Source organism: Zingiber officinale, chromosome 4A, assembly GCF_018446385.1.
Source record: "Zingiber officinale cultivar Zhangliang chromosome 4A, Zo_v1.1, whole genome shotgun sequence".
Classification (NCBI taxonomy): Eukaryota; Viridiplantae; Streptophyta; class Magnoliopsida; order Zingiberales; family Zingiberaceae; genus Zingiber; species Zingiber officinale.
In genome coordinates, this window is record NC_055992.1 from 161,228,160 (window position 1) to 161,254,661 (window position 26,502).

General features: G+C 35.6%; 2 protein-coding genes across 2 annotated transcripts; one reads left to right on the forward strand and one right to left on the reverse strand.

Annotated features, from left to right (window-relative positions):
• The first annotated feature begins 19,380 nt into the window (after nucleotides 1–19,380).
• On the forward strand, nucleotides 19,381–22,676 carry LOC121972041. Its single transcript, XM_042523631.1, has 6 exons — nucleotides 19,381–19,671; nucleotides 20,433–20,522; nucleotides 21,236–21,405; nucleotides 21,629–21,656; nucleotides 21,752–21,860; nucleotides 22,320–22,676. The coding sequence occupies exons 2-6, from the start codon at nucleotides 20,435–20,437 to the stop codon at nucleotides 22,399–22,401; spliced, it is 477 nt and encodes a 158-aa protein (XP_042379565.1). The 5' UTR covers nucleotides 19,381–19,671; nucleotides 20,433–20,434; the 3' UTR covers nucleotides 22,402–22,676.
• Nucleotides 22,677–23,096: 420 nt separating this feature from the next.
• On the reverse strand, nucleotides 23,097–25,008 carry LOC121972040 (metacaspase-1-like). Its single transcript, XM_042523630.1, has 5 exons — nucleotides 24,451–25,008; nucleotides 24,033–24,363; nucleotides 23,671–23,791; nucleotides 23,392–23,589; nucleotides 23,097–23,312 (listed from the first exon to the last, which is right to left on the reverse strand). The coding sequence occupies exons 1-5, from the start codon at nucleotides 24,866–24,868 to the stop codon at nucleotides 23,253–23,255; spliced, it is 1,128 nt and encodes a 375-aa protein (XP_042379564.1). The 5' UTR covers nucleotides 24,869–25,008; the 3' UTR covers nucleotides 23,097–23,252.
• Nucleotides 25,009–26,502: the final 1,494 nt, after the last annotated feature.

Below are 26,502 nucleotides of genomic sequence, written 5' to 3' on the forward strand. Positions count from 1 at the left end.
AACACTCCAAGATAAAGATGCATCATCTTGACAAAGAGTAATGAATAACAGAATTAGAATATATGTATTCTAATAAAATCTGGAAGCTTGTAGAACCACCAAATGGTGTAAAAGCCTTTGGGTATAAAAAGGTCTATAATAGGAAAAGAGGGATAGACAGGAAGGTAGAAACTTTCAAAGCAAGGCTAGATGAAAAAGGAAACTTTTTCACTAGTAGCCATGCTTAAGTCTATCTGGATTCTTTTATCTATTTGGCAAGTGGATGTCAAGACAGCATTCCTTAATGGAAGTCTTGAAGAAAACATCCATATAAAGCAACCAGAAGGGTTCATTGCAAAGGGCTAAGAGCATCTTGTGTGTAAGCTCAATCAGTCTATGGACTGAGGCAAAGCTTCAAGGTCTTGGAACATCCGGTTTATCAAAATAATCCAGATCTATGGATTTAGTAACCGGATAAGTCTTGTGTATACAAAAGATGTGATGGAAACGTGGTGGTATTTCTTGTACTATACTTAGATAACATTTTTGGTAATTGGAAACAATATCAAAATGTTGTCAGAAGTAAGGGTATGGTTGTCCAAACAATTCGATATAAAGAACTTGGGAGAATGTATATATTCTTGAGATCAAAGTAATAAGGGATCGCAAGAAAAGAATATTTTACTTATCCCAAGCTTCATACATCGGAAAAATCCTTGCTCGTTTTAAAGCATGCAAAACTCCAAGAAAGGTTTCTTACCTTTTCAGGATGGAGTAACTTTATCTAAAGATATGTCTCTGTAGACATCAAAGGAGATAAAGGAAATAAAGGCAGTTCTTTATGCTTCGGCTGTCGGAAGCCTAATGAATGCTATGCACGAGATAAGAAATCTGTTTTGCCAAGAGCATAGTTGGCAGATATCAAAGTTACCCTGGACAAGGACAGTGAATTGCAGTAAAGCATATATTATAGTACCTTAGAGGCACTAGAGATTATATGCTAGCTTACAAGGCAATTAATTTAGTCCTTGTGGGTTGCATGAATTTTGACTTCCAATTGGATAGGGACAATAATAAGTCAACCTCGGGGTTTTGTGTTTACTTTAGGAGGTAAAGTCATAACTATGGAAGAGTGATAAGCATAGGTGTTTTTCTGGACTCCACCATAGAAGCTTAGTATATGGCAAGCCTATGAGATAGCCATAAAAGTTGAATGACTCACTAACCTCAAGATAGACTTAGATATGATTTCTGGTTTGTCCAAAAATTATTACAATTTATTGTAATAATGGTGGTGCAGTAGCAAACTCGAAAAAACCATAAGTCTATAAGGCAAGTAAACACAATAGAGCGCAAGTACCACCCAATACGAGGAATCGTATAAACGAGGAGAAGTTGTTGCCGCCTAGATTGCATCAGGTGATGACCTATAGATCCTTTCACTAAGGTCCTTAAGGCAAGAGCTTTTGATGGGCATGTTGAAGGGATGAGAATCAGATGTATGGCAGCAGATATAGCAGCTTAGTCTTTTAGTATAAGTGGGAGATTGTTAGAGTGTATACTAAAAGCCTAGCTTTTGGTATAAACATTTATCTAGAAATAAGAATCACATTGGTCAAATGTCTACATTTATGATAAATGTAGTTGCTCAATTAATTTATATTGTAGATAACATGGTGTGTGGTGTCACACACAGAAGATCATGTTATCGGTTCCTTATAAATTATAAACAGTAGCTCACGACCATAATGGAAAGGAACAAACCATTGGAAGGTCGTAGTGTAATTAGGTATCAGTTTATCTTGACTGTATAATTACACTAGTACACTCAGAGTGTATTGAGTAGGACCATTTGAGGTCGTTTCTTTTATACTGACTTTATAAAGAAACAAAGACCTCGGTTATTATGGAAGTGTGTGCTCTTAATCCTAATATAATAACAAGCACATATATTTGATATTTATTTCTTTAATTTATCAATGGGTGAGATTTAGTTCGATAAATCAATAAGCCCGATAAGTTGGGAAATTGTATCACTTATAGTGTGTGTTGTTGATTATAAAAGGAAACTGTGTCCTAGAAATACTAGGTTGATAATGTCCTCAAGAGGAGCTCATAAGGATTGTCATGTTAAACCCTGCAGGTGGACTTAGTCCGACATGATAATAAGGTTGAGTGGTACTACTCTTGGACTAAGATATTAATTAAATGAGTTGTCAGTAACTCACTTAATTAGTGGGCATTCGATATCTTAAACACAGGGAGACTAACACACTCATAATAAGAAGGAGCCCAAAAATGTAATTTGGGATTGGTGCGGTAGTTCAATAATAGTTCTCTAGTGGAATGAATTATTATTGATAAAATTAAGTTATGTGTTCGGGGCGAACACGGGATGCTTAATTTTATCGGGAGACCAAAACCAATTCCTCCTCTCGGTCCCTATCGTAGCCTCTTATTTATAGAGTACTATACCCACCTTCATACCCATGAGAAAGGGGCCGGCCAAGCTAGCTTGTGGTTCAAGCTAGGGCCGGCCAAGCCTTGGGGCCCTAGCTTGAACCCAAGCTTAGGTGGCCGGCCCCATTAAATTAAAAAGAATTTTAATTTTAATTTTTATTATGTGAAAGATATAATTTATTACAGAGAATTAAAATTAAAATATCTCTATTTAAAAGATCTACAAAAAGATTAAAAGAAAGAGATTAGATCTCTTTCCTTATTTGTAGATTGGAAAGATATTTTATTTTTTCTCTCTGAAGAATTATTCACTTGTTAAAAATTAAAATTATAGAAATTTCTTTTTTATCAACCATGAAGGGATTTTTAAAAGGAAATTTTATTTTTTTAAAAATGTCCAAAGACAAAAAAGGAAGTTTTAATTGTTGATTAAAATTATCCTATTTGCTCTAGATGAGGTGGCCAGCCACATACAATTAATTAGGAAAATTTATTTAATTTTTTCTTAATTAATTGTTGTCAAGGAAAGTTAAGGAAATTTTATTATAAATAAATTTCCTTATTTGCCAAAGCCAAGGAATATAAAAAAAGGGGTAGGGGTGCCTTAATGGTGAACAACCTCTATTATTTTTCTCCCTCTTTTCCTTGGTGTGGTGGCCGGCCCTTCTCTTTCTCTCCTCTCCTCTTGTTGGCCGAAACCTATCTTCTTGGTGGAGCTCTTGTTTGTGGCCGGATCAAGGAAGGAGAAGAAGGAGAGAAAGCAAGTCTCGTCTCTAGCATCCTTGGAGCATTGGTGGTGGCCGAATTTCTTCATCCTTGAAATTTATTATGGCCGGCCATCATCATCCTCTTCCTTTCTTCCTCTTTTGTGGTGGCCGAAACTTATCTCTTGCTTGAAGTTCTTGTGGTGGCCGGATACTACTTGGAGAAGAAGAAGAAGAAGGAGAGAAAGCTTGTATCCCTTGGAGCTTGGTTGGTGTTTTGTTCTTCGTCCTTGGTGAAGCTTCTTTGTGTTGGCCGAACCTAGCTAGGAGAAGAAGAAGGTGCTTGGTGGTTTCTCATCTCGGAAGATCGTTGCCCACACAACGTCCGAGGTTAGAAGAGGAATACGGTAGAAGATCAAGAGGTTTTTCTACAAGGTATAACTAGTAATTTTTCTTTCCGCATCATACTAGTTATTTATGGAAATAATACCAAATACAAGAGGCTTACGATTCTAGAATTTCGAATGTGTTTTTCGATGTTGTGTTCTTTTGTTTTTTTTCTTTTCCTTGTGATTTGATTGTTCTTTTTGGTTAACCTAAAGTTATTTTAGGAAATTAAATATTAGCTTTCTATAAAAGGTTTTGTCTAGTCGGTGGTGGTTGCTCCCATATCCAAGAAGGCCGTGTGCCTCGCCACGTCAGTACTGGGAACCAATTATGGAAATTAATATTTAATGGAATTAATAACTTAAGGTGATTTGGGTCGAACGTGTTAAGTTCTGCAGGAGATCCAAGTCAAAACCTAAAAGAACAAATAGATTAAGTTTTGGATCAAACGTGTTAAGTTCCGCAGGCGATCCAAAATTTAATTTAAAAGAACACATGGTAGCTAGGAAAAGGTTCAGACCTTTGTACAAAATTTTTGTACAGTGGAACCTATAGGTTTTTCGAGTAGCAACCAACAAGGTACGTGCCCTAAACTCTAAACAGTCTTTTGAGTTTATTAAAGCTTTGTCTAAAGAATTAGATCAATTAGAAAAAGAAAATAAAAATTTGAAATCTGAAAATAAAAATCTAAAATTAGAAATTGAGAAATTAAGAAATAGTACATGTTTAAATAGATTTCCAAATTCAAAAATTAAAGTTTATGGAAAATTGAACTGGTATATTAGAAACCATCAGGGCCAGCTTAGAAGGATACCCAAAAATTATGTACCCCCTAAGTATCTGAATAACCCTGTAGGTAGGAACCTCTATTGGGTTCCAAAATCTATGCTTAATTAATTTTTCAAAAATTAAAAGCTTACAGTGAGAAAATTAAATATTGAAATTCTTTATGGAAGCTTTGTCTAAGGAAGTGGTTGTTGCTCCAATAACCAAGAAGGCCTAGTGCCTCGCCACGACCTAGAAGCTAAAATATTGAAAAAAAAATGTTTAATTAACTTTCTGAAAAAGCATTAAACTAGAAGTCAATAATGCTTTAAAAGTTCTTAAATCTTTTTAAAATTCTAAAAAGTCAGATTGTGAAAATTCAAAAATTTAAATTTGAATTAGAAATTTTTTTATTGACTTAGATTTTTTTTTAAATTAAAAATTTTGACTTAGAAATTTTTTTTTTTTGGAAAAATTCATATTGACTTAGAAATTTTTTTTTGAAAATTCAAAAATTTGACTTAGAATTTTTTTTGTTTGGAAAAATTCGTTTTTGAATTAGAATTTTTTTAAATTCTATACATTTCACTTAACTTAGGTTATTTTTTTAACCCCATTTTTGCTGTGATCAAAGGGGGAGAGAAAAATACAAGTTTAGGGGGAGTTAGAAAATTTTGAAATTTCTGTTATTATAAAAAGTGTTGTAATTTTACTAATTGCAAAAAATTATGCTTAACTTGTTAGTTTAGTAATTTTTTCTTTAAAATTATTTTTTGTCTATTTTAACCCTAACTTGAACTTGGGTTGATGCACATCAAAAAGGGGGAGATTGTTGGACCCCGTGGTAGTTTTGATGTGATCAACCAAGTTGGTTAGGTCCTGCTGTGTTTGATCCCTGTGTCTGAGTGTGCAGGAGCTTAGGAACACAGGAAGTCGAGCGGAAGACGCAGCTAGCGAGAAGGACGGCACGGGAAGGGAGCCGACGGGCTCGGTGCGTCCGAAGGACGAGAGAGCTGTGGAAGAGTACTCCGGTGGGCGTGAAGAGCGTGCGCGGCGTTCGAGGGACGTTAAGCCGGGACGGAAGGCTGCTCGAGGAGAAGGCCGGGAATTGGGTTCGGGTGAGCCCTATTCCGGTTGGTCGCAATCACCCAAAAGAACGGAGCTTCGGAAGCTAAAGAGGAGAAGAAAAGAAGACAAAAGAGGCTGAAATTACTGTAGCAGAAATTACTGTAGCAGTAACCTTGAAGGCGCCTACACATTGAAGGCGCCTTGAACCCTGTTTAAGGCGCCTTGAGCAGGTCAATTTGACCGTTTCATGCCGTGGATAAAGTTTTATCCACAGATCAGTTGGAGGCGCCTTAAACCTTGTTGGAGGCGCCTTGGACCCTCGAGATAGACTTTCCAGGAGCTATAAAAAGGCCCCTGGAGCTAGGAATTCAACAACAACTCAAGCAATCATTGTGTAGCCATTCCTAGCAATAGTTCTAAGCTTCCAAAGTGTAAAAGGCTTCTCCGCCTTCAGCAAAGGAGATTTTTCTACTGAGCTTTTTCTTACTGCCCTGGATTAACAACCTCCTTGGTTGTAACCAGGTTAAATCCTGTTTTCTACTTAATTTCTATTTCCTTGCTTAGTTTAATTTTATTTCCGCCTTTACTTATTTACTATTGCATTAATTGAGTTGAAATCTGAGGAGGGTATTTTTATTTTATGTTTTCAGCAATTCACCCCCTCTTGCCGGCCTCCGCTGCACCAACATTTACCAGTCGACTGATGAGAGCGAATAAAATATTTCTATTCTCTCAACCAAAATGGACCAGTTGACTAGTCCTGACACCAGTCGACTGGCATCGAGTCGTTGGAGTTTAACGGTCGATTTTCCATAGAGACCAGTCGACTGGTGACTTTACCAGTCGACTACAGTGGGAAAACATCTTGGATATTTCCCACCAAACTCTATTTAATGGAGCTTCGGATGGCTGGCTTGGTGACAAAATTAGAAGTGGTTAACCCCTAATTAGAGTCTCCAAGTTCTTGTGATCCAAGTGTGCGTGATTGAGTTTGTGGCAAGATTTCTCCACCGAGAAGGAGTCATTCATTAGCCAGAGTTTACCGGAGACTAATCCACCAACAGATTGAGGGATCACCCACCTTATGGACATGTCGTAGAGTAGGAGCATCATCTCCGAATCATGTTAAATCAATGTGTTAGGTTTGCTTTCTTGTTTTAGTTTAGCTTTTGTATTTGTATTTCCGTTGTACGCTAATGGGTGTAAGAAACAAATGAGCGATTTGGGGTGGATCGTCTATTTACCCCCTCTAGCCAGTGTTAAAGGTCCCAACAACCCTTACTCTCCCCCTTTGACATTCATAAAAAATAAGCAACTACGTAAGAGAAAGTATGAAACAGGTAAATAGATGAAGTAAGCACATCAAGCAATAAACTCTTCAAAGGTAAGATTTTTCATAAGAAAAATTATAGATCTATTTCAGGGAGGATTTGCCAAGTATAAAAATTTCAAGTGTTTTGTAAGGAAGTTTTCAAAGAACAAGTTTTAAAGAATTATTAGGAAAGTACTTCAAAGAAATTTTCAAACCACTTTTCAAAATAATTCTTAAAAGTAGTGTTGTAAAGTAATTTTAAAGTTAATTTTCAAAGCAACTATTGAAAGTTAATTTTTAAAGTAATTTTTAAAATAATTTTTAAAATAATTTTAAAAGTATCTTTGAAAACATCTTTCAAAATAGATGTCGAAGTATTTGCAAAAAGAAATTCAAAGACTTTACAAGAATTTTGCAAAACTTTTGGTAAAGTGTTTTCAAGTAAATTTGCCAAAGCAAAATAATTTTGGAAACATTTTCAAAGCAAATTTTGAAGTCTTTGTACAAAACATTTTTCAAAGCAAAAGTTTGAAAGGATTTTGTCAAGACATTTGTCAAAAATATTTCAAACATTTTTCACAAAAAATTTCAAATATTTTCAAAACATTTCAAAGTAGTGTTTAAAACAATTTCAAAACAATTTCTCTCCCTTTAGTTGACACGTTCCCTTAATTTGATACTAAGGTTTGGGTTTGTAATTTGCTCAACATATTTTCAAGGTAGGACCTCCCCCTTAACCTAACACCTCCTGGTTATCTTTTTTAGTTACAAAGAGCTCTCCATGGTTTGCAAAATCACGATCTGGATCGTAGGATCGTACGATCCTACGATCCAAAAATCCAAAATTGACCCAGGATCGTGCAGAATCAATTTTGTAGTAGGATCATAGCAAGATCGGTAGGACCAGAATAGAATCTGTAGAATCGTAATAGGATTGGAGCAGCATCGGTGGAAGCTTTGAGAGGTTATAACTTTTGATTCGGATTGAACGTATAATATATCAAATCAAAGCTTGTTTAGAGATCTTTAATAAATTTCAAAGTTTATCCTTAACCACCCTATTTCAAACCCCAAAAAATATCATTTAAATCTTTTTCGGATGCACAGAAGATTTTATCCTTTTTTTATTATCTTTTTTCATTTTATTAGGGTTTTAAATTATTTAAACATATGTTTAATTATTTTTAAGTTAGTTTTTTATCAATAATATTCTATCATTTTTTCCCTCAAAATGATGAGTTTTTGGATGCCTATTGTCTAGTTTTGTGTGACATCAACCAGCCTTTAAAAGATTATTTCCAATGTTCAAATTTGAATCAAAGAATTCAATAGTTTCTGTTATATATGTTAGGTGTTTTATTGCTTTAAATCGGATCATCTTATAAACCAAGGAAATATTTTTTACGTTGAATATGTTATTATTATTGTGTTAATAGAAATTTTATATTCTTTTATTTTATGATGTGAAAATATAAATATTATTACAATACTAGAATGATAGTTAAATTACTAGTTAATTTAAATTTGTACATGTAGTAATGTAATATGAGGTGTTAGTGTAAATGATTGCATATACATGCAAAATTAGTTATCTATTTATATATAAATAAGTGTTTTAGATATTTTTTCTAATTATTAATCATGTATGATAAGATTTTAAGAGTTTTTGGTCTATGATCCGATCCTGACTGATCCGATCTTGACCCTAAATCGATTCTACGTAGAGTCACAATTCTACAAACTATTGCTCTACCTAGTGTCCAGAGGACTTGGTGTTGGGAATACTTAATTTTAGAAAAATAATATTGTTTGAAAGTTATAGGTTATTTTACTTAATCAATCATAAATTGATTTTTGGCATAAGTTGATTAAGTCTATGTAGTTTAAGTTTTAATTAGATTTAAGATACATTAAGTTAAATTATTAATTAAAGATAAATTAATTTAAATTAGGACTGACTAAGTTGAAGTTAGTATTAATTTAGAGTTAATTGGAACTAAGTTAATTCATTTAAGGTTTTTAATTAAAGATAGTTTAAATTGAGATAAACATTTAATTCATTTAAACTAAGATTAAGTTTATTTTATGTTAAGTTTTGATTAAATTTTATAGTAAAGTAAGTTTAATTTAAAGTGAGTTAGAGTAAAGTTAAGGTTAGATTATTAATTAATGTAAAATTTATATTAAGTTTTAATTAAATTGAGTTAAATTTAGTCTAATTAATGTTTTGAGTTTAATTCACATAAGGTTTAATTGTTTATGTATTAATTATTAATTGAGTTTTAAGTATAAATTAATTAAATTTTAATTATTTGTCTAATTAAGATTTAATTGATTAATTACATTTAATTAATTTAGGATTTAAAGTTTTTTTTAAAAAAAGTTTCTAATTAAAGTTTATTTTTTTTTATTTTACAGATTTAATTGAGGTTTAAACTTAGGTTTTAACTAAGTATGGTTGATTATATTTAACTAATTTTAGGTTTAGTTAAAGGTTTAAGTTGGTTTTAAGTTTAATTTAATTTTGGAAGAGTAATTCATAGCAAATTAATTTTAGGTTTTATTTAAGTTAGATTTAAACTTTTAGTATAAGTTTTAACTGAGTTTTCAAAGATAATAATATTTTAAAATATTTATTTTAAAAAAATAATTTTAAAAAGATGTTTGAAAGAATTTTTAAAATAAAATTTTAAAAAGAATTTTTAAACAATTTTGTAAAATAATTTATTAAAATAATTTTAAAAAGTTTTTAAAAATAATTTTAAAAATATTTTTGACAAAAATTTTAAAATAGTATTGAAAAGATTTTTAAAATAATTTTTAATAGTTTTTTAATAATTTTAAAAATATTTTTAAAATAATTTTCAAAATATTTTTAAAATAATTTTAAAAAGAAATTTAAAGTAATTTTTAAAATAAATTTAAAAGATTTTTTTAAAAAAGAATTAAAATAATAATAAAAAATTAAAATAATTTTAAAATATTTTAACGATAATTTTTTAAATAATTTTTATTTTATTTTTAATTTATCTTAATTATCTCACCCGATTTAATTGTTCAACCAAGGTATTCATATCGTTTTGTAAGATAAGTTATGTTGAAGTTTTAGTTTGACCTTATGTTAGATTCAGATTTAACTGTCAGTTAATTAAATGTATATTTTAAAAATTGGTTCCATGCTGTGGCGATTCACAAAGGCGTTCTTGAGTATTGGAGCAATGACCACTTCTAGACAAAGTCTTTTTAAGAAATTAAACATTTAATTTTTTTATTGATAAACCTTGGTCTAATTAATTTAAGTTGTTACGAGATAGATTCAGTTAGTTTCACTTAGCTAACTAGACCAAGTAGGGTACGCCTTACCCTACTTGACTCTCTAGACCAAGTTTTTCTGACGTACTATTATCTCGCCTCACCCTGGTACTAGGTTGAACAAGAGTCAAATTATCTTTTTAGTCTAGTCATAATTAGTTAATTACCCACCTAGGTAAACTATATTTTAGATGTACCAACTAATTTGGTACCTCCCCTGTGTTAGATTATATAATTAGAATTATTTGTTTATAACCTTGAGGGCAATTTAGTCTTTTACTTTTTTAATTTAGGGTTTAGGTTTTCTGATAATTCACTATATAAGACTTTGTACTCGTTATTTTCTTACAACCCTTTTTTTTTGGATTCATCAATAAAGACGACTACTTTTCTTTGGCATCAATTTCTACATGGTATCATAGCCTTCATCTCTATGTTTTTGATAATTAGATTGAAGAACTGTTAGTTCGATCCATAGTTGGAGCAACCGTATAGTTTTGATTAGGTTTCTTTTGTTTTCGCAATACTTGGTTTTGTTTGGTGTTCGGTTATTCGTGAACACAATTTATTCTATCATCATGAGTGGCCGCACAGAAGATTCGCTTCAATCGATTAGTGTCCGATTTGATGGAAAAAAATTATTCGTATTGGGAAAATGTTATGAAAAATTTTTTGCAAGGAAAATCTATATGAGCATATGTTTCAGGTGTGCGAGTTTAACCTACGGGCATTAATGCTGATGATTATGCAAAGTCATTAGATACTTCGGAGACCGATAATGCAAAGATTATTACATGGATCAATAATTCTATTTCATACTCCATTGGTGCTCAGTTGGCCAAGTACGAGATAGCCAAAGAGGTTTGGGATCATCTAGCAAAATTATATACGCAGTCTAACTTTGCCAAACAATATCAATTAGAAGCAGATATGCGTGCACTTCGACAGCAAAATATGGGGATCCAAGATTTTTATTCTGCCATGTCGAAACTATGAGACCAATTATCACTCACAGAATCCTCAGAATTGTGAGCATTCCCAGCTTATGTCACTCGTAGAGAAGAGCAACGTCTGGTCCAATTCTTGATGGCTCTTCATGATGACTTTGAAGGATTGCATGGAACAATTTTGCATCGTAGCCCTCTCTCTTCCGTTGATTCAGTAGTATATGAATTGCTAGCTGAGAAGATTCGTCTTAAGTCTCAGGTTGATAAGAGGACTGTTGCACCATCTACGCCATCTGTTTTTGTAGCACCACAGCGGTCTATGCCGCATAATCAAAGTAGGTCGACTTCAAAGGTTTCTAGTGATGAGTGTGCTTATTGCAAAGAAAAAGGACATTGGAAGTCTCAATGTCCATTGTTGTTGAACAAAGGTAAACATCGCAAGAGCAAAAACGACCACCACAATAGCAATATCAGCAGCAACGACCTCAACAACCACCATTGCTACATTAGAATGGTTCATGCAAATCTGGTAATCAACCACAACAGTCGTCAAATACACTATCCCAGTCTAGTAATGCAGTGGTTGCCCCCTCTTTAGATCCTTATATGCTCGAGCAATTTCAATAATTCCTTACTTCACAACCCTCTGCCATGTCTGCTTCTTCTCATATAGGTTTGTTATCCTCCGGTACATCAGGTATATCTTCCTCTTTATGGATCTTAGATTCTGGAGCCTCTCATCATATGCCACCTAACTTATCATCTTTTATTTCCTTATCTTCTAATTCATCTTTATCAATTATGACGGCTGATGGTACTCCAATGCCATTATTATGTGTTGGTTCTGTTGTTACAACTTGCTTGTCTCTTCCCGATGTCTATTATATTCCTAGTCTTACACTTAATCTTGTTTTTGTTAGTCAATTGTCAAAGTCTGGATATTTAATATCTTTTTCTTTGTCCAATTGTTATGTGCAGGACCCGCGATCTCAGAAGGTGATTGGGATATGATGTAGGAAGGGGGGACTCTATGTCTTGGATAAGCTTCAAGTACCAGATGTTTCAGCTTCTAGTGTCGATTTGTCATCTTTCAAATTGAGTCGTTCTTCTTCTGATTTTTACTTGTGTCATACTCGTCTAAGTCATGTTTCAGCCTCTCGTTTACAATTTTTAGCTTCGTCTGGAGTATTAGAAATTTAAAATGTCATGATATTTCAGATTGCAGTAGTTGTAAACTAGCAAAATTTTCTGTATTATCTTTTAATAAAAGTATATCTTTTTCTCCTAATCCTTTTGATCTTGTTCATTTTGATGTGTGGGGGCCTTCTCCTGTTACTACAAAAGGGGGATTAAGATATTATGTTTCTTTTATTGATGATTGCACTAGCTATACTTGGGTTTATCTTATGAAACATAGATTTGATTATCTTACCATTTTCAATACCTTTAAAGCTCTTGTCAAAACTCAACATTCAGCAGTTATCAAGTGTTTTCATTGTAATTTAGGGGGCGAATACACTTCTAATAATTTTTCTCATTTACTTGCATCAGAAGATACTATACATCAAACCTCATGTCGAGAAACACCTAAACAAAATGGGGTTGCAGAAAGAAAACATAGACATCTTGTTGAGATAGTCCACTCATTCTTATTGCCTACAGATGTTCCTAGTATTTTTTAGGGAGAAGCAATTTTACTGCTACTCATGTAATTAATAGGATTTCAACTTCTCACAATTCAGATTTGTCTCCTTTTCAAAAACTATATGGTCATGCTCCTGATTATTCCTCTTTACGTGTTTTTTATTGTACCTGTTTTGTTCTCCGACCACATGTTGAGCGTGATAAGTTGTCCTCTAAGTATGCTTTGTGTGTCTTCCTTGGTTATGGTGTTGGTCAAAAGGGATATCATTGTTTTGATCTAGTTAGTAAAAAATTATATGTCTCTCGTCATGTTGTGTTTCTTGAGTATATTCCTTTCTTCTCCATACCTCTTCTATCACATGACATGACTCATGTAAATCTTATTCACATTGATCCCTTTAGTACCAACACCGACGAAGCCTCCCCCACGACTACTAAAATGGTATTCTTGAGACATCTCCTCCATCTCCACCTTCCCCTCCTATGACTGTTCCTTCACCTCCAGAGATTGCGGACAATCATATTCGTCGGTCTACACGTCCTCGTAAGTCTACTAAACTACTTGATTTTGCTTATTCTTGTTATTCTACTTCCTTTGCCTCTTTTGTTGCCTCTATTCATCATCTTTCTGAGCCTTTGTCCTATAGAAAAGTTGTTGGTAATCCTCTTTGGTAGGTTGCTATGGACGAGGAATTAACTACTCTGCATCATACTCATACTTGAGATTTGGTACCTCTGCCACTAGGGAAACGTGCCATTGGTTCTCATTGGGTCTATAAGATCAAAACTAAATTTGATGGTTCTATCGAACGGTACAAAACTCGTCTTGTTGCTAAAGGTTACTCTCAGGAGTATGACATGGATTATGAGGAAACTTTTACCCCTGTTGCTAAAATGACCACTGTTCATATGTTAATTACCGTTGCCTCTGTTCGTCAATGGAAGATATTTCAGATGGATGTCAAAAATACTTTTTTGAATGGTGATCTTCAAGAGGAAGTGTATATGGTGCCTCCTCCTGGAGTTGCTCACCGATCTGGTGAAGTTTGCAGGCTTCGTAAAGCTCTCTATGGACTCAAACAAACACCACGTTCTTGGTTTGCCAAGTTCTCTATGATGGTTACCTCACTTAGTTTTCATCCCAGTAATCATGATTTAGCTTTATTTGTCAAGTGCACGTGTGCAGGTCGTATACTTTTATTTTTATATGTGGATGATATGATAATTACTGGTGATGATTTTGATGGAATTTAGTCTTTGAAGTTTGAATTAGCTTGTTGTTTCGCTAAGAAAGACTTGGGTTTACTGTGCTATTTTCTAGGGATTAAGATCGCTTCTTCACCTAAAGGTTATCTCCTGTCTCAGTCAAAGTATATAGCTGATCTATTTGAGTGTGCACATCTCACTGACAACAAGGTAGTTGATACTACCCTTGAGACTAATGATATGTACTCTCCATCAGATAATTCTCCTTTGTCAGATCCTAACCTCTACCATACAGTTGTGGGAAGCTTGGTTTATCTCACTGTGACTCGTCCTGATATTGCGTATGTTGTACATGTGGTTAGTTAGTTTGTCACTGCACCCACCACAATTCATTGGGTTGCCGTTCTTCGCATTCTTTGGTATCTTCAGGGAACTCAGTTTCAGAGCCTCTTATTCTCTTCTACTTCCTCATTAGAGCTCTGTGCATAATCTAATATTGATTGGGCGGGTGATCTTACGGATCATAAGTCAACCACTGACTTTTATATTTTTCTTGGAGATTCTCTTATCTCTTGGAAAAGTAAGAAGCAAGATGTTATTTCGAGATCCTCCACAGAAGCTGAGTATCGTACTGTGGCTACCACTACTTGTAAGATTGTTTGACTACGTTGATTGCTTATAGATATGAGAATTTTTTTTCAGAAACCTACTGCTCTTCATTGTGATAATTAGAGTGTCATTCAGATTGTGTGCAATACAGTTTTTCATGAGAGAACGAATCATATTAAGATAGATTGTCATTTCACTCATCATCATCTACAGATTGACACTATCACATTGTCTTTTGTTCTTTCCTCACTACAAATAGCCGATATGTTTACCAAGGCTCATTCCGCTTCGTGCTTCTGATTTTTATCTGACAAACTCTTAATGCTTCTTGTTGTAGCATCGTGAGTTTGAAGGGGGATGTTAGATTATAAAATTAGAATTATTTGTTTATAGCCTTGAGAGAAATTTAGTCTTTTATCTTTTTAATTTAGGATTTAGGTTTTCTGATAATTCACTATATAAGACTTTGTACTCTTTATTTTTCTTACAACCATTTTTTTTGGATTCATCAATAAAGACGGCTCTACTTTTCTTTGACATCAATTTCTACACCCTGAACCATTGAACTATGTTTTATTAAGTTTAATTAGGATTTAATTAATATTTTAATTAATTTAAGTTTAAGATTTTAATTTTAAATTAATTAAATTGGTTAAATTATCCTTCTTAAAAAATATATTTAAGATTTAAATTTTCTTTTAATATATTTTGAATTTATTAAATTATCTCTGTTTAAAAGATTATTTTTATTATTTAACTTTTTTATTAATTTTAAATTTTAAATTTATTAAGTTGTTTGAATTATAAGGTTTATCTTTAATTTTTAAATTTTTATTAGTTTTTTATTTCAAATATATAAGATTTGGTTTTGATTTCATCCCAGTGTTTTTGAATTTATCCTTAAATTCATATTTTCTTTATCTTTTAAGTTTATATTATTAGTTAAATTTATTAGATTAGTTTTACCTATATTATTATCCTTAAGATTTAAATTTTTATTAATTAAATTATCTTTGTTTTGGATAGAAATTTCTAGATTGACATTATCTTGATTATCAAATATTTTATTAAAGTATTTATTAATTTTATCTAGATTTATTTTATTATTTTTAAGTTTTAAGTTTAAATTTATCTTAATGTTTGAATTATTTATTATTTTAGAATTTTAAAGATTTTTATCAACTAATTTATTTAAATTTTAACTCGAGTCTGAATTCGCTTTTGACTTGATCCTCTAGCTTCAACGACTTCTCGTGAAGCTTGATCAACTGGGTCCAAAGCTCGCATGCATTTTCAAACTTTTCTAATCTACATAATATATTGTTATGTAAAATAGTACAAATTAATTCAGTTACCTTTTTGTTTAACTCTGAGTCCCGAGAAGCTTTTTTCAATATTCAACAAATAGTCAATATTTATACTTCCTAAGAAGCATTCTATTATTCGCTTCTAGTAATTGAAATCTTCTTGATCGTATGGTGGTAGTTCGTTGATATTTTGCTCGAGCATTTCTTTGTTCACTATTTTTGAACATTGAATAGAAAACTCACAAAGATTCCAAGACATGTATTGGGGTACGTAGTGTAGAAGATAAAGAAATAAGGCTTGAGTGGTATTGTACCAATTTCAAGAAAAAATATTAAAATAATAAAATAAAAATAGTGACAGATTTTGTTAGAAGAGATATTGCATCAATTTTGACTAACGGTGACATGATGAAAATGCAAACCAGAAAAAATGCATAAGAATATTTTTTACTCAAAAACAGGGTATATATATAATTTTTTTTTAAAAAAAGAACCTGCACGATTGGTGGTTTTACCAATTCAGAGCGGCCTCACTCTAATACTACCTGTAGGATCGTTATGCACGTGAGAGGAGGGGGGCTGAGTCACGCGGTTTTAAAAATCTATCTTTTTTGATTTTTAAATGCGAGTATGCAACAGAATAAAAATAAAGCAGAAACTGAAAAACACAAGTACACGAGGCGTTACTTGGTTCGGAGCCTTTGGTGACTCCTACTCCAAGACTCACGATTTCTCGAACCTTAACTATGGGTAATCCACTATAAGCCTCTTCCGGAATCGCTGGAAGAGGGAATCGAATACACGTACGGAAAATGGGAAAGTGTGACAGCCTATACTTCCCTTTTTGCAAGTATGAAAAAGTACAAGAATATTAAATTGTTACCAACACTTTAACGATGTAGAATCTGAATGAGCTAGTGTGTCAGAGTCGGTTTGTCGGCAGTTGTCGGATGTTCTCAGAGCAGTAGCACACCTGCAGAGTGAAGTCGAAGCAGCAAAAGAGTTGATGAAGCTCGTAATTGAATTGATATATGAAGGTTGCTTGAACAGGGCTTATATAAGCTATTGATGCACCTCCAGCTTTGTTCGAGGCACCTCCAGCAGCAAAATCTGATCGCCTTATCTTTGGAAATGATAACCTCCGCAACCTACAAATTTTATCCTGTGGAGGGCACCTTTAAAGCTCTCTGAGGCGCCTTAGAAGCACTTTGAGTCGCCTCAAACCCCCATAGCAGGAAATCTTTCGTTCGATTTATGGAACAACACCTTTCTGGATCTAGGGCGCGGAGTGGTCTTATTCAAAATGCCTCGTGATCTTCAACCAATTTTGTGCTTCAATATAATTACTCGGACTAACCGCTATAGCTTGTTTACAATACTCAGCAGCTTGATTGGACCAAGCATCTGCAATTTAGAATCACCTTGTAGAATGACATGTTCTCTCTAGTCAGAATACGTAACTCCTTCCCTTCGAACCGTACTTGAGAGTTTCCTACCTCATATGGCTCAACAATCGATTTTTTTTGCTTGGGCCCCATCTTAATCTACCTTATGTTAATTGAATTAAATTTGTCATATTGTCATAAAAGTATCCCATTTTTGTAGGCTATCGATAGCAAGCACTTTGCTGAGGAATAAGAGGAGAACAAAACCTTAGCGCCTAAGCGCTCGTTGTCTACTCAATTAGGATCTGGAAAAAGAGAACACAACCTTATCACCGAGGAAGTGCGTAGGGGAAAACCTCGCTGGATGAGGAAGGGGGGGGGGGGGGGGGGATTAGCAAGGAATGGAAGAATTATAAACAGGTTCAGTTTATCACGGACTGAAAAAATATTTTTACCTTTCAAACTTAATACTTCAACAATTAGGCATATCAATTTTATTTTGTAACTTAGTACTTCATCGAATAAATATTACAAAGTAAAATATTAGATAAAATTAGAAATGAAGCCATGTTTTTTAATCTACGAAGTCTAAAATAGTATTTACTATATCAAATTTATTACCGAAGTTGATTATCATATATTACTTAGTAATTTATAATTATTGAAGTAAACAGTGGCAAAATCTATCAACAAAATTCACATAGTATCATGCCCACTCCGAGGCACCTCCAAGACTCTTCGAGGCACTTCAGACATTGTTTATCCGATGCTTAACTTGGTTTTTACTCTTACAAAAACGTGTTAGGCTAACAGAAAAATATTTAACCTGCAAAACAAAGTTAACACAATTTATATAAGTATTATTAATTAGATCATGTTTTTGTAAGACTAAGATCAAGTCACGGTCTTAGTCTATGTTATCAAAATGGACCTAAATTGGACATGCACCTAGAGTCTCTAATTGGGACTCGTTCTCATTAGAATACTTTTCTCTAGTGACTTACCTTACTTATCATGCAAAATCGCTTGACTCTACTTTGGTCCACCAAGTCTTCCCGTCAGTTGTTAGGTCCGTAGAACCAACTGAATTTCGACTAGCTATCAAGTCCCACAGACTTAACTGGACTTCCCGCTAGATATCGGGTCACTCCTTGGCGTATCTGGATTTCTAAACCAACTATCAGGTCCTCCATACCTAGTTGGATTTCAGTCCGGTGTCAGATCAAGTCATACATACTTGGTAGAAAGGTTAGATCACACAACATCTCATTTTAATCTATTTGTCATTTATCAAAACTTAGGTTTAATTATTGATGTCAACTGCACCAACAGGCTACTCATCATAGAATGTTCTACTACTCTGACATATACATGCAACGTAACCTTCCCCTTCCTAGGGGAAGACTGTTGTACATCCTCCTCATTATTGCGAGGATATAAAAGGCGGTATAAAAAGAGAGGGTTCTCTCCGTTAGGCAGGGACACACACACATACACATCCACACTACTGTTCTACTATTCATCTTCTTCTCCATTTTTCACAAAGGCTACGGTTCTGACTTGAGGGTCGGAGTGTCTACACTAGGAACCCCCTCCCTAGTTTTCGCTATAACATTCCTATTTGCTCTCTTTGTGATGTGTGTAGGTCAATGGCTTCCAACTCCAAGTCCTTCCTCCGTCAACATTCCTGTTTTTTTTACCTGCCGCTTATCTACTCAACTTTCGGATAGGATCAACAATGATCATCAATCAAATATACTTAATTTTAAAAGGACAATATAGTACATGAAGCTTCCATCAATGTGAAGGTTTAAGAAGAATTAGATCACATTAGATCTATTATATGTCATCTTACTTTACATTATAAGAGGTTATTATCATGGTTTGAATATGTGAATATATGGTCACTTCCCCTAGCCTTAAATCAACTAAATCTTCATTATTTGTATTGCTAGTATTTTGACTATCTTCTTAAGAGTGAATTTATTACAAATGTTAAAAGTTAACTCATATTAAAGGCATAATGTTTGATTAAGATTCGACTCAATCTCAAGTGAAAATTTTTATATGAAATTGAATGATCTCGACAATAATTAGTATTAATAGGACAACAACAACATTATCTCTATCATTGACCACATCAGCTATCAGGGAGGGGATATCTGAACTGTCTGGAGTAAATTATAAGAAAGCGACGTAAAATATTTTCAGGGTGAAAATGAAATTTTAATTAATTAAGGTGGATAGTAGTAAAAAATAGAGCCGCCGCCGAGGCGACACGGCACTGCAATTTCGAAGCCCGTCGGCCCTCGCCGTCGATGACAGATGACTCGTCAGTCCTTCTCAAGCTGCATTGCCATGGAAGCCTCCAATTATCCCGATCCCCGCACCCCTCGCCAGGGGCTAGCCGACGACGGTCACTTCCGCGTCAAGCGACGGGCCCTCGAGGCTGTGCTCGAAAATTGCAGGATGGCCCTCGAATTGCTCGAGAACCCCGATCTGGACCCCGGCCCCTCCGTCCTGGTGGATCATGGAGAGCGCTCGCCTCGGTAGTCGCAATCTGCCACGAATTCAGGGGCCGATGAGGTATACGAGAGATCAGTTTGGAAAATTTTAATAATCCCGAAACTAAGATGATTGAACAATGAACGCTTGTGAATGTTTTTCTGGTTTTGTTGGAAGTTTTTCTTTATGGCACACAATTATCTTTATGTTTTTGACTTACTTATTGTCTTCATTTGCTAGTACTACAGTCGAGAACTAGATTGCGTGACCTTTGATGCAATTTGTTCTGATTGAACACCTATCAAGGATAGATTCGTTTGGAAATTCCTGTAATGTTTATTATCATTGTCTCGGAACTTTGTTCAACTCTCCAACAAAAAAAATATAGTAATAAAGACCATTCAACTTTCTGTTGAGAGAAGAAATGTATGCTTCAGACTGCTTACCTATTGCTGATTTACTTCTTTACTAGTATTATGCCAAATCAATGCAAATCATTTCATGATATAGAAGCATCACTTGTTTCTATTATAAATCCTTGACGTTTTGTTTGATGATCAAATTTTAGCACATACAAATGGATAAATGTGTATAGATATTTGCAAGGTGGAGCACTTTTACAAAGTTCATCAAGGGATATTTTTTCTTTTTTCTTTTCTCTGTTTTTTCTTTTGAGAACAACAGTTTGTCTGTCTATTTGTTTTATGAAAATGTCATTCTTGCTTGTATGTGTTTATTCCTTAACTAGTACTTTTATTTCTACATCATTAGACTGCCTTTTTTCGTAGCTTATCTCCATTGTAGTTTATTTTTATAGTCTTTGGTGTCTGTTCTTTGTGCAGCTATGTTCCCTTCTCAAATCGAAGGTAGAATCACCGAACTTCCTAGAAAAGCTTGGAAATATCAGGTCTTCAGTTTCTCAAAATATCAAGGTATGCTATGTTGTGCTTTCTCGATCCAACATGCTAGTTTATATGAATGTTGCATTATGGAGAAGTAACTATTGCAGTAGATAATCTCATGGTTAAAAGATTTTAAGGTTTTGAGTTGTAAACATTTGTTATTAGCCCATTATTATGGTTTTACTAGGCATTATAAACTGGGTAAAGTTAGATCATATTTTAAGAGAACTATTTTTTTTTTTTTAAAAAAAAAGGGGGACTCTCAACTCCTCATGTAATTTTTCTCTCCAATTTTAATACAATTTCCTCTTTGTGAGATTCTCTGGGGTAGATTTGTTCCTAGGTTACATCAAGTGGTATTAGACATTCTCATAGTGTCTCTAGACCATGGTAGTCTGACTTATACAGTCTTGATCTTAGATTGGATTTGAATTATACTACTATTTACAAACTTATAATCCAGTCCTATGTTTATTCACTTGGTTGACATAGCATAACTTGTTGCCACTGTATCTCATTAACACCTATTCTCACCTTTCCTCCTCATGCTTTGAAAAGTTTCCCTTGCTCATGAAATGAATAGAATATGTGCTCTCCTTTGTTCCTCATAGAGATATCCCTTTGTTTCCGAGTTTGCGCATTCTTCTGTTTGGAGATTTCAAAGTAGTTTAGAAAATGAATACTGCTTTACTTTATACCCATGTCCATGAAGGAGACTAACTCATATGTTTTCTTGGAAGCAGATGATAATGCATCTTGGAACATTATTAATGCTGCAGACTCATGGGAGGATAAGCTTATTGACGGGGAGAATGGCTCAGATGAAGATTATGTTCTTGTTAACCAAGAGGATGTTGTCGACAGCATAGCAAATTTCATGGCAGCTTACCTATTATCTCTGGAGAAAACTAAAGTATGTCTCATCTCTTACAAAATTAGTGTGAAAACTAAAGTATTGTTAATGTTTGCTTTTTTTACCATCTGCCTATCTGTTTCTCTGATTGTGATTTGGTTCATCAGCTACAGTCATTGCAGTAATAGATTATCAAGAAGCTAGTGCTGTTTATCTTCATTGGGTTTTCCCTTTATTCTTGGCTATTTGCCTATAAATTCAATCTTGTTGCCTTATTCTGCAGGAATTAACTCCTGATCAACTCCAAGAAGGTGAGCTATATTAAAGTTCCCATGGCATCATAAGAACTATTTGAGTGGTAAATTGCTTACGATTCCTTTTTGTTGTTGTTGTTGTTGTTGTGCAGTTCTTTGCAAAGCATTTTCCTTAAAGAAAAGGAAGAGCAGACTCTGGAAGGCATGGCAGGGAAGCCAAATTATTTACAATGCTGCCTCTTGGAGTGCCACTGCCATAGGGTAGATATCTCCTAAACTAAACACTAGTTTTTTTCAAGTCAGACGACATTCCTTTTCAACCATAGTACAATGCACCTGAGTTATATGCTGCCATTTTTTAATCACTTTGTAGAAAATTTTTCCTAAAAGAATAGTCGATTGTTTGGTAACATTTGTTGTATTTGGACATATCATTATCGAACACTTTTTGTTGGGTATTTTCAATTGCTATCTTTCAGTTTCTAGGAACATTTACATAGTTTGATGTCTCCTGAGGCTGAATTATACCTTCTCTTTACGTAAATGAATTTTGAATCCAACTAACATAGGCAGTCTTTTAGATGTTATGGTTGGCAATTATATTGTTTGAATGACCTTTATGAAACTGGGCTGCATCAATTACATGTTTCTTTCCCTTAATTTACAAAGTCAAATATCGATTTGTGTTATGTGATTGCCATTTATCGTTTGGATCTTCAGGATTTACCAGAATCCAGCAATACTTGAGAAAGCCAGTGTTGCCATCTGGTCTTCTTGCAATGCTATATCAAAGTTATTTTGAGGCAAATCTGGAGCATGCATAAGTTGAAATTTGACACGATAACAACACCTATAAACACTCAAAATGCTCCAAAAGAACAACGGGTAATTCTTCTTCCCCCGGTTTGCATCTAAATCCACCGTCTGCTATACGATTATTGTTTGTTGAATGTACAGAATCAGATGCTGGTCCTCATTTGCTTTTCTACTTCATAAAATGTTTTGTTCCAAACGCAAATGTCTTATAACACTTGCAGTAAATATGGCTGTAACTTAATCGCTTCGACATTTCCTGCCCGTCTCTAGATCATAAGATGTTGAATGGTTAGTCATATTGGTTGCTATTAGAAACTGCCCATTTCCCTTTGTCAATCTAAAGGTTTAGGGAATCTTACAGAGCACTAACACATTTCACTTTACCACTAAGTACCTAAACATGTAGATATTTAAATCTATCGAGAATCAACCGGACCGCAACACTTTTCTACCTGGAATGCAGTTCCCGTGTCCAAGGCCAGGGCCATCCATGACAATGTTTGAACAATCTTAGTCATCTTCTTGAGCTCCGACTACTGATCTCCGGCGAATGTAGTAGCTTTGCCAGAGCTGATCTCACTGACCCCTGTTCTGGCTTTCAAAAACTTTCACTTTGTGCAATCTTTTTAATTATACACACGATTTCAGTAGCATAATATTAGTCAAAAGAAAATACGGAGATTTAGTTGTAAATCTCAATTTATACTCCAGATTCACATTGCCATTCATTCAAACCTTACAAGGAGAAGCATGAACTGCAAGGTTTAATGTGAGTAAAAGCTGTAGAACAACTCTTAATTATTATGATCACGAAGATAGTTAACATTAGAGATTGGATTACAGAAGAAATGGCTTGCGGTACACATCGAACATATCTGAAGAAGACAGCTGAGGCTCCTGCAACCCAAATGAAGCTTAAGTTAGACTAATGGAAGTAGTAGAGAGCGAAAACAGTGTTTCAGTTAAGAAGCATAACCTGTGTTAGACCAGAATTGAACACCCGCCTCATTAGGGCAGCGATCGGGCCATTGAGACTAATTGCCGTGACATTGGTTCTACGGATCACTGAGCGCATGTTCATTAACAAGCGACCGTAGGTAGGGCATGGTTCGCTTTCGATGGCCTGAATGAAGCTGTAAGTCATAGCACCTGTCGACGTTGAGCCCGCTAAAGCCTGCACACAAGCTCAAGGAAGAGTGTCATCCGACGATGATACCTTCTTGTTGTTTGAAGATTGATAGAACTTTGTACTCACTGAGGTATCTGCAGAGGTCTGATGGTCGTCACAGCCACTGATCAAAATGGCCAATCCTCCGCTCGTGCCTTTGTATGCACCTGATTGTGGCGTGTGATTCTCCCATTGCCAAGATCCTGCTCTGGATTCCAAAATAATTATTTCTAAGTACATAAGTAAAAAATAATAATAGAAATAAAATATTTTCTGTTCGGTCCTCTTTGTATTTGCCTTGGATTTTATATCTATCACTCCCCTAGAAATTTTCTTTTAGTAAACATCCGGTTTTTCTTATTATAAATAAAGTTCATCATAAAATTCCGGTATTGCCCCTGGCACTTGAAAAGGTTTTCAGACTTAACATGCTGCAGTTAGTGGAGTACCTGGAGAAGCGGCAGAGGTAAGGGAGGTCGAGGATGGTGCCGCTGTGGCAGGCGTCGACGAGGGCGTGCAGCTTGGCGCCGCGGGGCAGCGGGCGGACGAGCGTCTCGTTGACCTCGTCGTCCACGATGGTGCCCTTCGACTTGAAGTCCACCGGGCAGAGCGCCTCGTCGAACCCGTCCACCTCGTCGCCGCTCGGGTCCAGCTTCTGCACCCCGTGGCCGGAGAAGTGGAACACCAGCGAGTCCCCCGCCTCGCATCCCTGCACCAGCCACCGCATCGCCGCCCTCAGGTTCTCCTTCGTCGGGATCCGCTGCGGGTCGCTCTCCTCATCTGCAATTGCAATAATTGAGAATTAGCGGGGAGATGAGCTCGCGCCTGCCCTCGAATACGACGCACGGTGGCGCTCGATTTCCTCACCGGTGAGCACGACGATGCACGCCGCGGGGTAGCCGAACTTCTCGGTGAGCAGGTACCTGACGCAGTTGACGTCGTTCACCGTCCCTTTCAGCTCGTACGGCTGGCCGGCGTAGCTTATCCCGACGAGCAGAGCCCTCTTCTTCCCGTGCGCACCGGGGAAGCTCGAAGGCATCTGGCCCGCCGTCGGGCGGCCGTAGTAGTCGGAGTAGGAATTCGATCCGCCGGTCGCATTGGAGAAGTTCCTGACGACAGACCTGAGGAACCCCACCGCCTGGCTGACAGGGTCCTGGTAGTCCTTGACGCCGGTGACGGCGAGGCACACGGCGCAGCGAATGGACTTCGCTTGCGGCGGCACTTCAAGCAGGCGGCTGCAACCGCGGCACCTGACTGTGCCTTTTCTTCTCCGGCACATGGACATGATCCTAGTTGATCAAACCCGGCCGCTCCCTTCCCTTCCCCTGTCTGCGAGGAGAGCCATCAGGCATCGGCCAGGGCCTCTGGCTAGTTCTAGTTCTTCACCCCGCCGGTTGATTCCGTGCTTTCTGACTTTGCCATGGCATCGATGCTCTAAAATTTACAAAGAAGGTGAGAAGGGAATCGGATTCTTGCTTCCTACTTTTCCCCCGCACCGCACTACCTTCAAGCTCGCGTCCATAGAATTTTCGTCCATAGTTTAAAATTCTATACCGTATGGAATAAAACGACCGAAATTTTAAATCATGTCACCATCCATATAATAATAATAATAATAATAATTCATCATGTCTGAAAAATATTAAGATGGAACGTTAGGTACGATGGATTGATGGTTGATCGAGAGAAGATTTTTTACTCCACAGAATAACCTGTTGGATCGGGTAAATAGTATTTGTCGTTTTTTAGAAAATTAAGAATATGCAACAGAAAGAAAAACACGAAAGTACATACGCTAACATATATATATTTTTTACTTAGTTCGGAGCCTTCGACGACTCCTATTTTGAAGTCTGCACTCGTTGAGTATTTCGTTGGATAATCACTATCAGCTTGAAAATGAGTTGTGAAGATTGAGTATAAGAACTAAAATATAAATGTTATTGACAAATAGAAAGGAAATTGAAGAAGTCTTCATTCTTCAAATTTTGGAGTAGTTTTTCTGTGTCGTCGGAGCTTTTTCAGAGTAGCACGCGAATATAAAAGTTGTAGCAGATGTTGCACAGAAGCTATTGGTCGAAGACTTTTATATAGACCCATTCCGGGTACTTGAAACCCCTTTGGGCGTCTGAATCGTTGTTGACGTGGTGATCTCTCGTCGAAATTTGATTCGTCAAGTTTATCCACCTCCGGACGCCTGGACCATTGACGTGGGTTTGGCCAGGGTCACACTCCAACTCAACTTCTTGCTCTAACTCAGCTTCTGGATGGCTTTTCTGGTCCGGGCGCCTGGACCAACCCCCGGTACCCGGACCACCTGGGTGACTACCCAAGCCGCTCGGGCGAAGCTAGTCCGGTCGCCTAGACTAACTCCAAGTGCTCCGAGTTCGGGCTCTTGGACGCCTTGTTTTCTTCCTTTTCTTTTTTTTTTCTTGCAACAAGGTTAGCACACAAGCAATAATAATAATAATAATAAAAGTAGCAATTTGACAGTCTCTGGACTGTCCGACCCTGACCTTCGGTTTTACTAAAACTTCCGAGTCAGACCGACACCTATTGCTCCCTCGATTGGGAACGTGTCTTATAGAACTCAAAATGAATAACCCAACAAATCAAGTTAAAATTTGAAGCCAAACTAAGAACATACGTTTCCCACTTGAATCATTAAAAGAAACAAATTTTCAGCCAATATGAATTGTGAGCACTGTAATCGATGAGGTATATTCTTCAAACAGAATCAACTGCAAGACTTTGTTTTTCTAAAGGAAAAATTGGGAAAACTAGAACCAGCCGAAAGGCTATTCTTTTCTCACTATCTCTACCAATCTGACGACAATATCAATTATTTATATGACCTAATTTATCCAAAAACTAAAATAGTAAGTTAACCTAATACAAATAAGAAATTACCCAAAAACC

What these genes read in the sequence shown, in the direction of transcription:
- LOC121972041 (XM_042523631.1), top strand. Translation starts at nt 20,435, where the DNA reads ATGTTCCCTTCTCAAATCGAAGGTAGAATCACCGAACTTCCTAGAAAA. An exon ending in CAGTTTCTCAAAATATCAAG is followed by an intron (nt 20,523 to 21,235) that starts GTATGCTATGTT and finishes TCTTGGAAGCAG; the next exon opens with ATGATAATGCATCTTGGAAC. An exon ending in TATCTCTGGAGAAAACTAAA is followed by an intron (nt 21,406 to 21,628) that starts GTATGTCTCATC and finishes CTTATTCTGCAG; the next exon opens with GAATTAACTCCTGATCAACT.
- LOC121972040 (XM_042523630.1), bottom strand. Translation starts at nt 24,868, where the DNA reads ATGTCCATGTGCCGGAGAAGAAAAGGCACAGTCAGGTGCCGCGGTTGC. An exon ending in GTGCATCGTCGTGCTCACCG is followed by an intron (nt 24,364 to 24,450) that starts GTGAGGAAATCG and finishes TTGCAATTGCAG; the next exon opens with ATGAGGAGAGCGACCCGCAG. An exon ending in AGACCTCTGCAGATACCTCA is followed by an intron (nt 23,590 to 23,670) that starts GTGAGTACAAAG and finishes GCTTGTGTGCAG; the next exon opens with GCTTTAGCGGGCTCAACGTC.